Source organism: Scyliorhinus canicula, chromosome 13 (genome assembly GCF_902713615.1).
Source record: "Scyliorhinus canicula chromosome 13, sScyCan1.1, whole genome shotgun sequence".
Lineage (NCBI taxonomy): Eukaryota > Metazoa > Chordata > Chondrichthyes > Carcharhiniformes > Scyliorhinidae > Scyliorhinus > Scyliorhinus canicula.
In genome coordinates this window covers 68,213,006-68,226,959 of record NC_052158.1, presented here as the reverse complement: position 1 = coordinate 68,226,959, position 13,954 = coordinate 68,213,006, and the positions used below count along the sequence as shown (strand labels likewise).

General features: G+C 47.5%; 1 protein-coding gene across 2 annotated transcripts in view; it reads left to right on the top strand.

The window, feature by feature from the left end:
* LOC119976765 (erythroferrone-like) overlaps positions 1 to 13,954 on the top strand; it is a 104,747-nt gene that overhangs the window by 58,327 nt on the left and 32,466 nt on the right. For both annotated transcript variants that reach the window (XM_038817509.1, XM_038817510.1), the window contains exons 3-4: positions 7,588 to 7,690; positions 11,434 to 11,636. In XM_038817509.1, the coding sequence (XP_038673437.1) occupies positions 7,588 to 7,690; positions 11,434 to 11,636 (306 nt within the window). The remainder of the gene's footprint in view (positions 1 to 7,587; positions 7,691 to 11,433; positions 11,637 to 13,954) is intronic.

The window sequence follows — 13,954 nt, the reverse complement described above, 5'->3', positions numbered from 1 at the left end:
CCCCATGATCTGTGAAGCTACATCCATTGACTATTTGTACCAGCTCTCTTAGCCCTATGTATCCAGACCCTGGATCTGTGTATCTTCATTCCTGGATTTGTGTACAGATGAAAATATGAACATGTGAATTAGGAGCAGGAGTAGGCCACTCGGCCCCTCGAGCCTGCCCTGCCATTCAATAAGATCATGGTTGATCTGACTGTAACTTCAACCCCACATTCCCACCTACCCCCGATAACTTTTCACCCCCTTGCTTATCTATTTTGCTCTGCATTAGAAATATTCAATGACAGCAACTTCTGGGTTGCCTTATTTGGTATGTTATCAGGGATTTTGGGCATTCAATCGGAGCCATGCCCGTTGGTGGCTACCTTTGGACTGTCTGGCTCCCGGGGGCTACAGGCAGCGGTTAAGGCAGATGTCTTAGCCTTCGCCTCGCTAATAGCCCGGAGGTGAGTTGTATTTGGTTGGAGGCCCCCAGTGCCGCCTAAGTTGTTGACTTGGTTGGGGGATTTGATGGAATTTCTACACCTGAAGAAGATTAAGTATACCTTAAGGGGGTTGATGGAAGGGTTCTACTTGACATGGCAGCTTTTCATACGTTTTTTTAGGGAACTGGTTACTGATAGCTGTTAGGTGGAGGGGAAAAGGTTTGTCTTCTTAGTTAGGTTCAGGATTTGCTAAGGTTTTGTGTTATTTATGGGGGGCTATGTTGTGTTATGTAATTTGGAATAACACAAGCTGCCACTTGATGCAGTTTTGAGTAAAAGATGTTCTAGACTTTGAAGGGAGTTCAATATGTTTTATTGAACTATTAGCACAGTTCTTAATGAGTTTGACTCTCTGCTAATCTACATGTAGTAACTCAGTCTAACTGAACCAGCCTTGCTCTAAGCCACGGGCTGGGGTGTGATGCTGAGGGTACACCCTGTCTCACTCTGTAGATGTTGGTCTGTGGAAAGAGGCGGGGTGTGAGTGCCTCATCCCTATTATAGTGAGATACCACCCCTGAGTGTCCTGACTGCTTATTGGTTGTGTCCTATTCTATGTGTTCATCAGCTGCGTGTTTGCATATCATGACAGGGAAGAGTTCAGGATATCTGGATGGGTGTAGTTTAAGGATAGGGCGGAGTCGGGGTTGTATTGTTGGTGGGTTTATTTGTTATAATGAAAATTTTGCTTGAATAACATTTTTTTTTAATATTCAAAGACTCTGCTTCACCACCTTTTGAGGAAGTGAGTTCCAGAGACTCATTACCCTCTTAGAGAAAAAAAAATTCTCTTCATCTCTGTCTTAAATGGGCCATGCCTTATTTTTAAATAGTATCCTCCAGTTCAAGAATCACCTGCACGAGGAAACATCCTCTCCACATCCATCCTGTCAAAACCCCTCAGGATCTTGTATGTTTCATTCAAGTCATCTCTTACTCTTATAAATTCCAGAGGATACACCTTTAGCCTGTCCAACCTTTCCTGATAAGACAATTCTCCCATTGCAGGTATTAATCTCGTAAACCGTATCAGGGGCGAAATTCTCCGACCCCACGCAGGGTCGGAGAATCGGCCGGCAGCGGTGTTAATCCCGCTCCCGCAGGGTTTTTTATTCTCCGACCGGCCAAAAACCGGCGCTGTGCAAATCCCGCCGGCAGCCTCTGAAAACAGCTGGCGCCGGCGGGATTTCATTATATTTTTCTTTCAACAAATCTCCGGCCCGGATGAGCCGAAGTCCAGCCGACGTGGCCACGGGTCACGTCGGCGAAAAACAGAGTAGCTTTAAAACGGCGTCAACCATTGATGATGGTTGACGCCGTTCAGTGTCCGAGGGCGAGTGGGGGGGGGGGCGAGTGCGGGGGGGGCGAGTGCGGGGGGGGGGGCGCGTGCGGAGTGGGGGGGGGCGGAGTGCGGGGGGGGGCGAGTGCGGGGGGGGAGTGCGGGGGGGGTTGCGGCATTGAGAGGGGGGTAGGGGTGGTGGCGGGGTAGGGGTGGTGGGGGGTAGGGGCGTTGGAGGGGGGTAGGGGTGGTGAGGGGCTCGGGGTGGTGAGGGGGTAGGGGCGTTGGAAGGGGTAGGGGTGGTGAGGGGGTAGGGGTGGTGAGGGGGTGGGGCGTTGGAGGGGGTAGGGGTGGTGAGGGGGGGGTTGCGGTAGGGGCAGCGGCGTGCAGAGGGGGCGACGGTGCGTTGGTCCCGGCCATCCGTCGCCCCCCCCTCTGCACGCCGCTGCCCCCTACCTCAACCCCCCCTCACCACCCCTACCCCCTCCAACGCCGTCCCCCCTCTCTCAACGCCGGTACCCCCCCACTCCTCTCAACGCAGGTACCCCCCCTCTCCTCTCCTCTCAACTCAATGCCGCAACCCCCTCCCCCCCACTCAACTCAACGCCGTAACCCCCCTCTCCTCTCCTCTCCTCTCCACGCCGCAATCCATCCCTCCCTCCCTCCCTCCCTCCCTCCCCTCTCTCCCTCCCTCCCCTCTCTCCCCTCTCTCTCCCTCCCTCCCTCCCCTCTCTCCCTCCCTCCCACCCCTCTCTCTCTCCCTCCCTCCCCTCTCTCCCTCCCTCCCCTCTCTCCCTCCCTCCCTCTCTCCCTCCCTCTCTCCCTCCCTCTCTCTCTCCCTCCCTCTCTCCCGCTCTCCCCCTCCCTCCCTCCCTCCCTCCCTCTCCCCCTCTCAACTCCGCAACCCCCCCCCCCAACAAACGCCGGGTCTCTCCCTTCTTGCCCCCCCCCCCCAATGCCGGGTCGCACTTCTCTCCCCCCCCCCCCCATGCCGGGTCGCTCTTCTCCCCCCCCCCCATGCCGGGTCGCTCTTCTCCCCCCCCCCCCAATGCCGGGTCGCTCTTCTCCCCCCCCCCCCCCCCCCATGCCGGGTCGCTCTTCTCTCCCCCCCCCCCAATGCCGGGTCGCTCTTCTCCACCCCCCCCCCCCCAATGCCGGGTCGCTCTTCTCCCCCCCCCCAATGCCGGGTCGCTCTTCTCCACCCCCCCCCCCCCCCAATGCCGGGTCGCTCTTCTCCCCCACCCAATGCCGGGTCGCTCTTCTCCCCCCCCCCCAATGCCGGGTCGCTCTTCTCCCCCCCCCATGCCGGGTCGCTCTTCTCCCCCCCCCCCCCCCAATGCCGGGTCGCTCTTCTCCCCCCAGCCCCCCCCAATGCCGGGTCGCGTTTCTCCCCCCACCCCCCCCCAATGCCGGGTCGCTCTTCCCCCCCCCCCAATGCCGGGTCGCTCTTTCCCCCCCCCCCCCAATGCCGGGTCGCTCTTCTCCCCCCCCCCCCCCCAATGCCGGGTCGCTCTTCTCCCCCCAGCCCCCCCCAATGCCGGGTCGCGTTTCTCCCCCCCCCCCCCCCAATGCCGGGTCGCTCTTCCCCCCCCCCCAATGCCCGGGTCGCTCTTCCCCCCCCCCCCAATGCCGGGGTCGCTCTTCTCCCCCCCCTCCCCAATACCGGGTCGCTCTTCCCTCCCCCCCAATGCCGGGTCGCTCTTCCCCCCCCCCCCCAATGCCGGGTCGCTCTTCCCCCCCCCCCCCCATCCCCATGCCGGGTCGCTCTTTTCCCCCCCCCATCCCCATGCCGGGTCGCTCTTCCCCCCCCCCCATCCCCATGCCGGGTCGCTCTTCCCTCCCCCCCCAATGCCGGGTCGCTCTCCCCCCCCCCCCCAATGCCGGGTCGCTCTCCCCCCCCCCCCCAATGCCGGGTCGCTCTTCCCCCCCCCCCAATGCCGGGTCGCTCTTCCCCCCCCCCCCCCCAATGCCGGGTCGCTCTTCCCCCCCCCCAATGCCGGGTCGCTCTTCTTCCCCTACCCCCCACCCCACTGGGTCTCTCTCTCTCCCCACCACACAAACGCCGGGACTCGCCACTTCTGCAGCGGGTGAAACTGACGCCTATCGCGTCAGTCCGCTGCTGGCCCTTCCGGGAACGGAGATTGCCAGCTTAAAAGAAGGCCCGGACGCCGGAGTCATGCACACCGCTTTTTCCCGCCGGAAATGGGCATCACGTCGGTCCGCGGAGAATTTCGCCCCTGATCTTCCAACACATTTACAACCTTTCTTGAATAGGGAGACTAATATTATACACAATTCTATGGTGATCTCACCATTGCCGTGCACAACTCTCTACTTTAGTATTCAATTCCATTCTATTTGTTTTCCTAATTACTTGCTGTACCTGCATGCTACCTTTTGTGATCCATGCACTAGGACACCCAGATCCCTTTGCACCTCAGGCATCTGAAATCTCTCACCATCTATTATTCTTCTTGCCAAATTGGAAATTATACATTTTCCCACATTCTGCTCCATTTGCCAGACCTTTGCTCACTCGCTTAAACAATCTATATTTCTATGTAGCCTCCTTCTGCCCTCTTCACAACTTACTTTCCTACCTATTGTCTTGTTATGCTCTTGGCGTAGCATAAGCGGCTTCCTTGATGTTTACTCTGGTAAAGGAAGGTTCAGACGTGGAGATAACTTCAACACGTTTATTAAACTATTAACAATTCTCTTACTCGGGTTCGCCACTACTGTTAATCCTTCTATAGCTACTCAGACTGACGAACCAGTCTGCTACAATCCACGTGGTGGGTGTGATATTGAATCAACCCTGTGTCTCTACTCACTGAGTGTCTCCACTGGAAAGAGGAAGATCATGTGTGCTGTGTCCTTTATATATGGGTTGGTGTAATGCCCTCCTGTGGTAGTGTCACCTCTGTGTGTATCGTGAATGCCCATTGGTCATGTCCTATCTAACTGACCTATTGGTTGAGTGTCTGTGTGTCATGTCTCTGGTGCTCCCTCTAGTGTCTAGCTAGTCTACATGTATTTACATTAACCCCTTGTGTATTTACAATGATGCATATCACCACACCTATCATGTATCATAAGAAAATTAACAACCATACTTTCACTCTCTTTATCCAAGAGTACCAATATGAATTGTAAAAGGTTGAGGCCCCAGGACTGTGGCACACCACTCGTTACGTCTTGTCAACCAGAAAATTACCCATTTATACTTACTCTCTGTTTCCTTTAAACCAGCCAATCTTCTCTGCGAGCCAATATGTTACCCCCGCACCATGTGCTTTCATTTTTCGCACTAATCTTCGATGTGACACCTTAAAAAATGCCTCTGCAAATATATCTGATAACCTGTACTGAACATAATGCCTCAAGATGCTTCACAAATGGAAAGTCAGCACCAAACTATAGGGTAGAAATTAAGTGAGGTGTTGAGATTCTTGAGGTTCCTGAGATTCTGATGAGGAAGATGGATCTTGAGATGACTTTTAAAAATGGAGCATGAAGTTGAATGGCAGTGTAGGAATGAACGTCAGTGGAGCCAGAGGTGCTGAGGATTCTGCCCTCAATGATGCATGAAGGGAAATATACCAAAGGCGAAAGCAGGAGAAACCATGTTGAGAGAGGGCATTTGAGACATTTGTTGAAAAGTCCGATCACTTGATCCAGTTCACTTTTCAGTGAACATTGAATTCCTTACCCATGAAGCTGCATCCTAAGCTCTAGGATGGTCCATACCAAAATGTTGCTGCCTTTGTCTTAACACGCACAAAATCCCCTTCCCTATCGCTTCTGTGCTCGCTAACCGGCTATAGCTTCCACTCAAGCGCTGTCATTATTTTAAAATTCTCACCCATGCTTTCAAATCTCCCCATGGATTGGCCCTTCCCTATCCCTAAACTCCGTTGCCCAAATAGAGTTTTCCTCAGTTGTCAGAAAGCTGCACTTGGTGGCAAGGAGACAAGACTTTCTGCAGAGCTGACTGAATTTATCTGATAGCATTCTTGTGAAGCATCCTGTCAAAGTTAAATATGCTAAAGACGTAAATTATTGGTGTTACTGTTGAATGATAACCAAAAGGTCAAACAGTGTGCGAAAGTCCTTCACCTTAATATGGTATCAATATGGTATCAGAAAAATGAAAGAGATTGCCATAAGAAAACATTTGACCAAAAGTATAAAGATAGGAAAAGAGGTTCAATGTGAAACAATGTAAGCTTCCATATATGAAAAAGCAAGCTAGAAATGTTTGCATAGGTTTGCTTAGTACATTTAAAATAAATTAAGGTTTGCATTCATGTCGGGCCTATCACATCCTAGTGAAGTAGTTTTTGTAATGCATGTCAGGGGATAGACGAGAGTTAACAGTAAGGGTTGCGAATAGGGGATATGGGATAGGAAACAAGAGACATGATAGTGTTATGAAATTGGGAGTATGGAAAAGGGGATATTAGATTGGAGCCATGAGTACGGTGCAAGATGTTTAAGTGTAGCGGCCAAAAGGTATGGAATGGAGGTAGATGATGAGAGGGATGGGATTGGGGAATAAGGATATTAAATAAGATATTGGATAAGGGATAACGTGTATAGGGCGGAACTATGGGGAAAGAGTAGGGGAAGGGTCTGCTTGGCTAACCCTTTCAAAGAAATGGGAGGGACAGATTTTGATGCTAACGGAATCGAGGGATACGAGAATAGTGCAGGCAGGTGTTGCTGTGATAAAAGATCAATCATTATCTTATTTAATAGCAGTTCAGGCTTGAGGGGCTGAATGGATTTCAATTTCTTATGATCGCATGCTTGTGTGTCCTTATGTGACAAAGGAAATGTGGGAACCAATTTGCAAATGGTGAGGTCCCACAAAGGGCATTGTAATAATGGTCAGATAATCTGTTTTAATGATGCCAGTTAATCTGAATCGATTCAGTAATTTGCTGCAATTACAACATGGATTAGCAATGATGATTGAGAGCTAGTGCTCTATTCCTGAAAGGAAGCATTGAGAAAAATATAGCAGACGAAGAGTGAAGGCACTCTATACCTGTTCATGCATGTGGCTAGTAATTACAATGCCCTCAGTCAGTTCTTTAATATTATTTATAATAATTCTTCAGCAAATTATTTTGCAATAATTTACAGAAACCCGTAGAACTGGATCCTAACCAAGGCCCTGAGGTTCTGTGGGGCTTCAGTTGTTTCCCACCCTATGTTTTGCGGAAGGTCAGTAACAACCCAAGAGAAACATGTCTAATTTCAGCCATCTGAGGTTTCTGGTAGTCTCACATCGAAGTGCTGGAAGGACACCAATTGTAACTCTGAAGAACCTCAGGGTCAAAATAGGTCTTCCCTGACATTGTGATGGTAGATAAAGGGGAACCAACAGGTCTACTATATTTGGATATTCAAAGGCATCCAATAAGGTGTCACACAAAAGGTTAATAAGGGCTCATGGATCTGGTAATAGTATATTAGCATGGATGAAAGATTGGTTGATGGCAGGAATCAGAGAGTTATGATTGAACTGCGTTGGGATGCCCATGATGGGAAACCCCATTGGCCGGCTGCTAGGACGAAGAATCCCGCTGCCGGCAGAGGTACGTTGCACCAGAAAACGGGAGCAGCGGGACAGAAAATCCCACCCCTTACGTTTTATGTATATATGTCTGCGCCATTAATTTGAGCTTTGCATTGCCCCTGAAAGTTGAGATAATCCAAAAGATGGTGCATTAAGAGGCCAATGATTCAATCTAAATCTGTAGCATTCCTCCAATCTGAGTAACTTCCCTTTTCCTTTGTACTCTCCAGCATGGTCTTCCAGGACCACCAGGACCGCCAGGACCCCAGGGACCGCCCGGGGCTATTGTCACACAGGAAGTGCTACTGAAAGAGTTCAAAGAAATGCTTAAAGGTAAAGCCATGTGATGCTTCAATAATTAAAATCGCAATTGAAATAAATACTCATATTTAACACAAATGGGATTGTTCCCTGATACCATTTCCTCTCCATCACCAAGAGTGGGTACTCCCACTTCCATAACATTGCCCGTCTCTCAGAGAACTTAACGAGGCGAAAAACAAATTTATACAAGTTTTTTATTTAAGAACCACCTCATCTGCTGCTAATAACCTTCGTTACGTCCAGACTCGACTATTCCAATCCTCTCTTGCACTCTATAAACATGGGCTCATCCAAACCTTTGCTGCCCATATCTTAAACTTGCACCACCCTGTTCAGTCATTACCCCATTGATCTACATTGCCTCCCGGTCCAGCAATGCTTCACTTTAAAAATTCTCATCCATGTTTTGAAATCCTTCATTGGCTTCCTCCAGTTGGTATCCTCCTTATCTCTGTAACCGTATCTCCACAACCCTCCAAAATGTCTGCACTTTTCCATTTCTGGTGTCTAGTGCATATTTAACTTTAATCACTCCATCATCGGTAGCATTGCCTTCTGCCGCCTAAGGCCCTGAACTCTGGAATTCCCTCCCTAAACCTTTCCATGATTCTATCTCTCTCTCTCCCTCTCTCTTCCTTAAAACCTGCTTTTTTAACCAAGCTTTTGGTCCCTTTCCTCACATCTCCTTAGCTGTCTCAATGACAAATTTTGTTTGAGTACTTGCCTGTGAAGCGGCTTGAAATGTTTTACTACGTCAAAGACGCTCTTGCAATGGACGGTGAGTGAGTCAATAATGAATATAAATGTGCCCATAACACACAGGGAGAAATAATATCAGAAATAAATGGAACTTTAAGAGAACTTGAGGGAGACAATATTTAAAATAAAGCAACTGCAAATGGCACTAAAGACAATCATTAGGATTAATGGGACTGTAATATAACCTGCAGGGAGTGATAAATGAAACTGCAATAGAGACTGAATGATAGAGTGTTTGAAGTATATGAGGGCGACACATAGGTTGAGAGTGATAACTAAAATTAGTGAGACTGGAGGGGAGATTGAAGCATGTACAAAAGTTAATGGGACTGCAATAGAGGCTGAGTCCAATAATATAAAACATAAATGAAGCTGTATTAAAGATTGATGATAATGAAAATGAATGGGATTGTACCCTAGCTGTGGCCTAATCAATGGCTTCTATAGGTTTATTAGCACCTTCTTAATTTTTTAATTCAATATCCTTGTGTGCAAAACCCAGATCCTATTTGCCTTTGCAATCTATATTTAGTAATGTTTATTTGTACCTTTAGATCAATGTATTTGTACCTCTATCTCCGATACGCTAATGATAGAATTATAGAACGTTTACGACAGAGAAAGGCGCCACTAGCCCATCATGTCTGCCCAGCCAATAAACAGACCATCCAGGCTAATCCCACTTCTTGGCATTAGTTCCATAGTCCTGGAGGTAATGGCATATCCAGCCACCTTTTCAATGAGTAGTGGGTGCCTGCCTTCATTACCCTTTCAGACAGTGAGTTCCAGACCCCTAACACACTCTGGGTGTTTTCTTTCCCCCTCATTCCCCACTGATCCTTCTATCACTTTAAATTTACGCTGCTCCCCCCCCCCCCCCCCCCCCCAGTCACTGACCTCTTGGTTAAGGTAAATCGGCCATCCCCATTCATTCTATCCAGGCTTTTCCACAATTTTCCACATCATCAAATCTCACCTAAGCCTTCTCTATTCCAAGGAGAACAGTCCCAGCCTTTCCAAACTTTCCTCATAGCTGCATTTTTCCAGTCATGGCAACATTCTCGTAAATCTCCTCTGTACCCTCTCGAGTGCAATTACATCCTTTCAGTAATGAGGTGACCAGAACTGTAAACAGTACTCAAGCTGTGGCCTAACTAATGATTTATACTGTTCCAGCATAACCTCCCTGCTCTTATATTCTATGTCTCGACGAATATGCTTTCTCAACCACCTTATCGACCTGTCCTGCTACCTTCAGGAATCGTGGACAGTCCATGCTAAGGTCCTTTCCCTGTCCACTTTCCCTGCGTCGCACAGTATTCTCCCATTAATTTTGTATTTCTCTGCCTTCATCAACCAAATGCAGCACCTCACACTTCTCGGCATTGAATTCCACTTGACATTTATCTGCCACCGGATCAGTCCATCGATATCGTCCTGCAGTTTGCAGCTATTCCCCTATCCAAAGATATGCAGATTAGGTAGAGTGGCCATGTTAAAATTGCCCCTTATTGTCCAAAGATGTGCAGATTAGGTAGGGTTATGGGGTTACAGGGATAGGGTGGGGGAGTCGGCCAAGGTAGGGTACTCTTTTAGAGGCTTAGTGCCGACCCGATGGGCCAAATGGCCTCCTTCTGCGCTGTTGGGATTCTATGGATTCTAAGGTTCTATGATTCTATCAGTATCCCTGCCTGACCTTCTGCCTGTTTGCTGCATTTTCTGTCCTTGTTTCACACTTATCCATGTTAAACTGCATCTGGTGACACCACAAGCATGTCAATCTCTACAATCTCTTGCGTTCGCCCTCAAGACTTTACATCCTCCAGTTTGGCATCATCAGCACATTTTAATGTTCCCTCAATGCCCATGGCCCATGTATATAGGTGGAGCAGTTTCATTCATTTTTAAAAATTCATTCATGTGATGTGGGCATCGCTGGCTAGGCCAGCATTTACTGCCCATCCCTAATTGCAGCAGTTCATATGGTGTAGGTACACCCACAGTGCTGTTAGGGAGGGAGTTCCAAGATTTTGACCCAGTGACAGTGAAGGAACAGCGATATATTTCCAAGTCAGGATAGTGAGTGACTTAGAGGGGAACTTCCAGGTGGTCCTGGTGATGAGATAGTGATGAGTATCATCATCTAACAATAAGAGCAGAAATCATGTCCAAGAGACTAAGTAGTATAATGGAACAGTCTGCACGTGAGAGTGAAGCACTTACCTAGAAGCTTGTCATATATTATAGTGTAAATAAACGTGCTCTTGAAGAAAACTACCAGAGATAGATCTAAGTCACTCGTACAAAGAGGGAAACCTTCCCAATACTGATCAGGCCACAAGTTACCCAAAGAGGGATCTAAATTCAATTTAAGGTGGAAAACAGGCGCCAGAATGCAGAATACCTCAGCTTAAATAGCACAAGAAACACCCCAACGTTATTCAAATTAATGATGAATGAACGGGCTAGTTTAGCACAGTGGTCTGAACAGCTGGCTTGTAATGCAGAACCGGCCTCCCCAAACAGGCACCAGAATGTGGCGACTAGGGGCTTCATTGAAGCCTACTTGTGACAATAGAACATAGAACAGTACAGCACAGAACAGGCCCTTCGGCCCTCAATGTTGTGCCGAGCCATGATCACCCTACTCAAACCCACGTATCCACCCTATACCCGTAACCCAACAACCCCCCCTTAACCTTACTTTTTTTTATTAGGACACTACGGGCAATTTAGCATGGCCAATCCACCTAACCCGCACATCTTTGGACTGTGGGAGGAAACCAGAGCACCCGGAGGAAACCCACGCACACAGGGGGAGGACGTGCAGACTCCACACAGACAGTGACCCAGCCGGGAATCGAACCTGGGACCCTGGAGCTGTGAAGCATTTATGCTAACCACCATGCTACCCTGCTGCCCTGAAGTGATTATTATTATTATTAGATAAATTGTTCTCTTATATCCAACTTCAGTTGACTTTCTTTCTGCAGAAGTGGTTGAAGAGAGAAATAGGATCACGTTGCAACAAAAGTGCCAGGAGTGTCCAGGAATTCAGGGCAGTCCTGCCTTTCCCGCACTGTTACCCAGGGAGATGGGCCCATATCATAGGCTGGAGGCAGCCTTCCATTGCAAGCTGAAGGACAACCTTGTGATAAACAGAAAGAGTCTGAGGGAGCTGCAGAACTTTCATATTGTGAGTGGTTTTTGAACCTACATGACCAGTATAACGGTACTTTCCTGCACCAATGTTAGTGAGCAGTAAGAATATGTATAAATAATGGGCTCCATCTGGCGCAACACAGCCGGTAGATGCTGGGAGAAACATCCCACAGGCTTGCTGACTGCCAGTACGCCTTGCGAGATCTACCCAGATCTCGCGAGGCATCGCGATCAGGATCCTGCCCACAATGGGCATGACCAAGTCTCACGCACCTAAGTAGGTTTTAAACCCGCTTAGACATGCTCACCCGGGATCTACGACCCCTGGTTTCTTTACGGCCTTCCCAGGGAGTCCCCAACCAGGAGCCATTCAGTACTGGTCCACACAAACTTTGTTAAAGCCATCCAGACATGAAACATTAGCTATCATCTCTCTCCACAGATGCTGTCAGCTGCTGCGATTGTCCAGTATTTTCTGTTTTTGTTTCAGATTCAAACATCTGCAGTAATTTGCTTTTATCACTGAGACGAAGGCCTGCAATGGTAGAAAGTTGGCATATAGTAGAGGAAAAAGAGGTCAATACCGTTGTTACTCTTTCTGGAGGACTAGTGCATCTTAAAAATTTGGGGAAGACACCAAATTGGGGGTTCCTGTTAGTACTGGGGAAGACTTGACAAAATGCTATGTTAACCAACACTGTAGAATGAGTATGTACTTAGTGAAAGAATTCCAACATGGATAAGTGTGAGGTAGTGTATTGTGATAGGAGGAATAAGGAGACAAGGACTCACGGACAGTAAGAGCTTAAATAGGGCAAAGGTGCAAAGGGATCTAAAATTACAGATTCATAAATCATTTAAAGCAGCAATATAGGTTAACAAGACCATAAAAAGGCAAAACAGTGCCCTTGGATCTATTTCTTGAAGAATGGAATTCAAAATCAGAGAAGTAGGTTGGCGACTAATCAAGTATTGTGGAGTATTGCAAACAGTGTTGGAAAGTTCAATATAAAAAGGACACAGCGACACTGGAGAAGGTGCAAACAAGATTTACAATTTTTATACCAGACTAAGAAGGCGTAACCTTCAGGAAGTTCTGAACAGGATAAGTCTTTTTGCTCTTGAAAATAGAATGCCGAGAGGTGACCTGAAAGACATCTTTAAAATTGTGAAGAGTGCAATAGGGTAGACATTATAATACAATATATTTCTGGAGCATAAACAGAGGCATGACTGAATGGACTGAAATGGCAGCCAGTTTGGTTGAGTGACTCGTTTCTAAACTGTGTCCCGGGCAGAATGTATATGGACTCTTACTGCACATGATCAGCATGTTTTGTATGGAAAGAGGCATGCCCTTTCTTGGAGTTTGTATCCCAATTAAGTCACTCAGCAGCAGGTTTTTGTGAGTTTAAAAAAGAAAGAAGGTTATTTATCCTCATACACTTAACTCAAATTAAACACAATGTCACACACACTTAATCTCAAACACACACTCGCACACTTAAAGATTGGATACAGATAAGGAAAATGCACTTTTACAAATTATGGTTATCTTAGCACGAAAGAGAAAATGCTGGAAATTATCAGCAGGTCTGGCAGCATCTGTGGGGAGAGAAAAGAGCTAATGTTTTGAGTCCGATGACGCTTTGTCAAAGCTTTGACAAAGAGTCATCGGACTCGAAACGTTAGCTCTTTTCTCTCCCTACAGTTGCTGCCAGACTTGCTGAGGTTTGTCAGCATTTTCTCTTTCGTTTCAGATTCCAGCATCCGCAGTCATTTGCTTTCATCCAATGGTTATCTTAGTTCCTGATTTGTGATTTCTGTCCCCCGTATGGCAAGCCTGTGGTATTTTGGAGGGATTTGATGATTTAAAGTTGAAGTGAGGATCTTATAAAGTGAAGAGGTCGCAGAAGATTGGGTGGTTTCTTATAGTCAAATAGCTAAGAGGTTGGTTCTCAGGTGAACCTTAAAACTGAAATGCATTAAGTACTCTGGCTGCCTGGTGTCTTGCAGCTGGGTTTCTAAGTGTGGTTCACAGACTGGGTAAACTGATGGCTCCGATGGTTTTAGACGTTCTCCTGAGAAAACTATTCCTACACGATCAGTCAGTGTTTTTGTTTTAGAATGACCCATTCAAATCATATCACACCCTTTCGATTGGTTTCAGGGCAAGTCATAAACTCACATCAGCATGGAAATGTTCACTTTTTTGCTCTTGAGACATGAGTGCCTCAAAAGAAGTCAAGTGATCATCTTTTTATCCAGATTTCTTTTAATTGAAAATTAATTTGAAGTTCAGAATATGACGTACCGGTATTGGGCATGATAGCTGTAAATTCTATGCAGTCA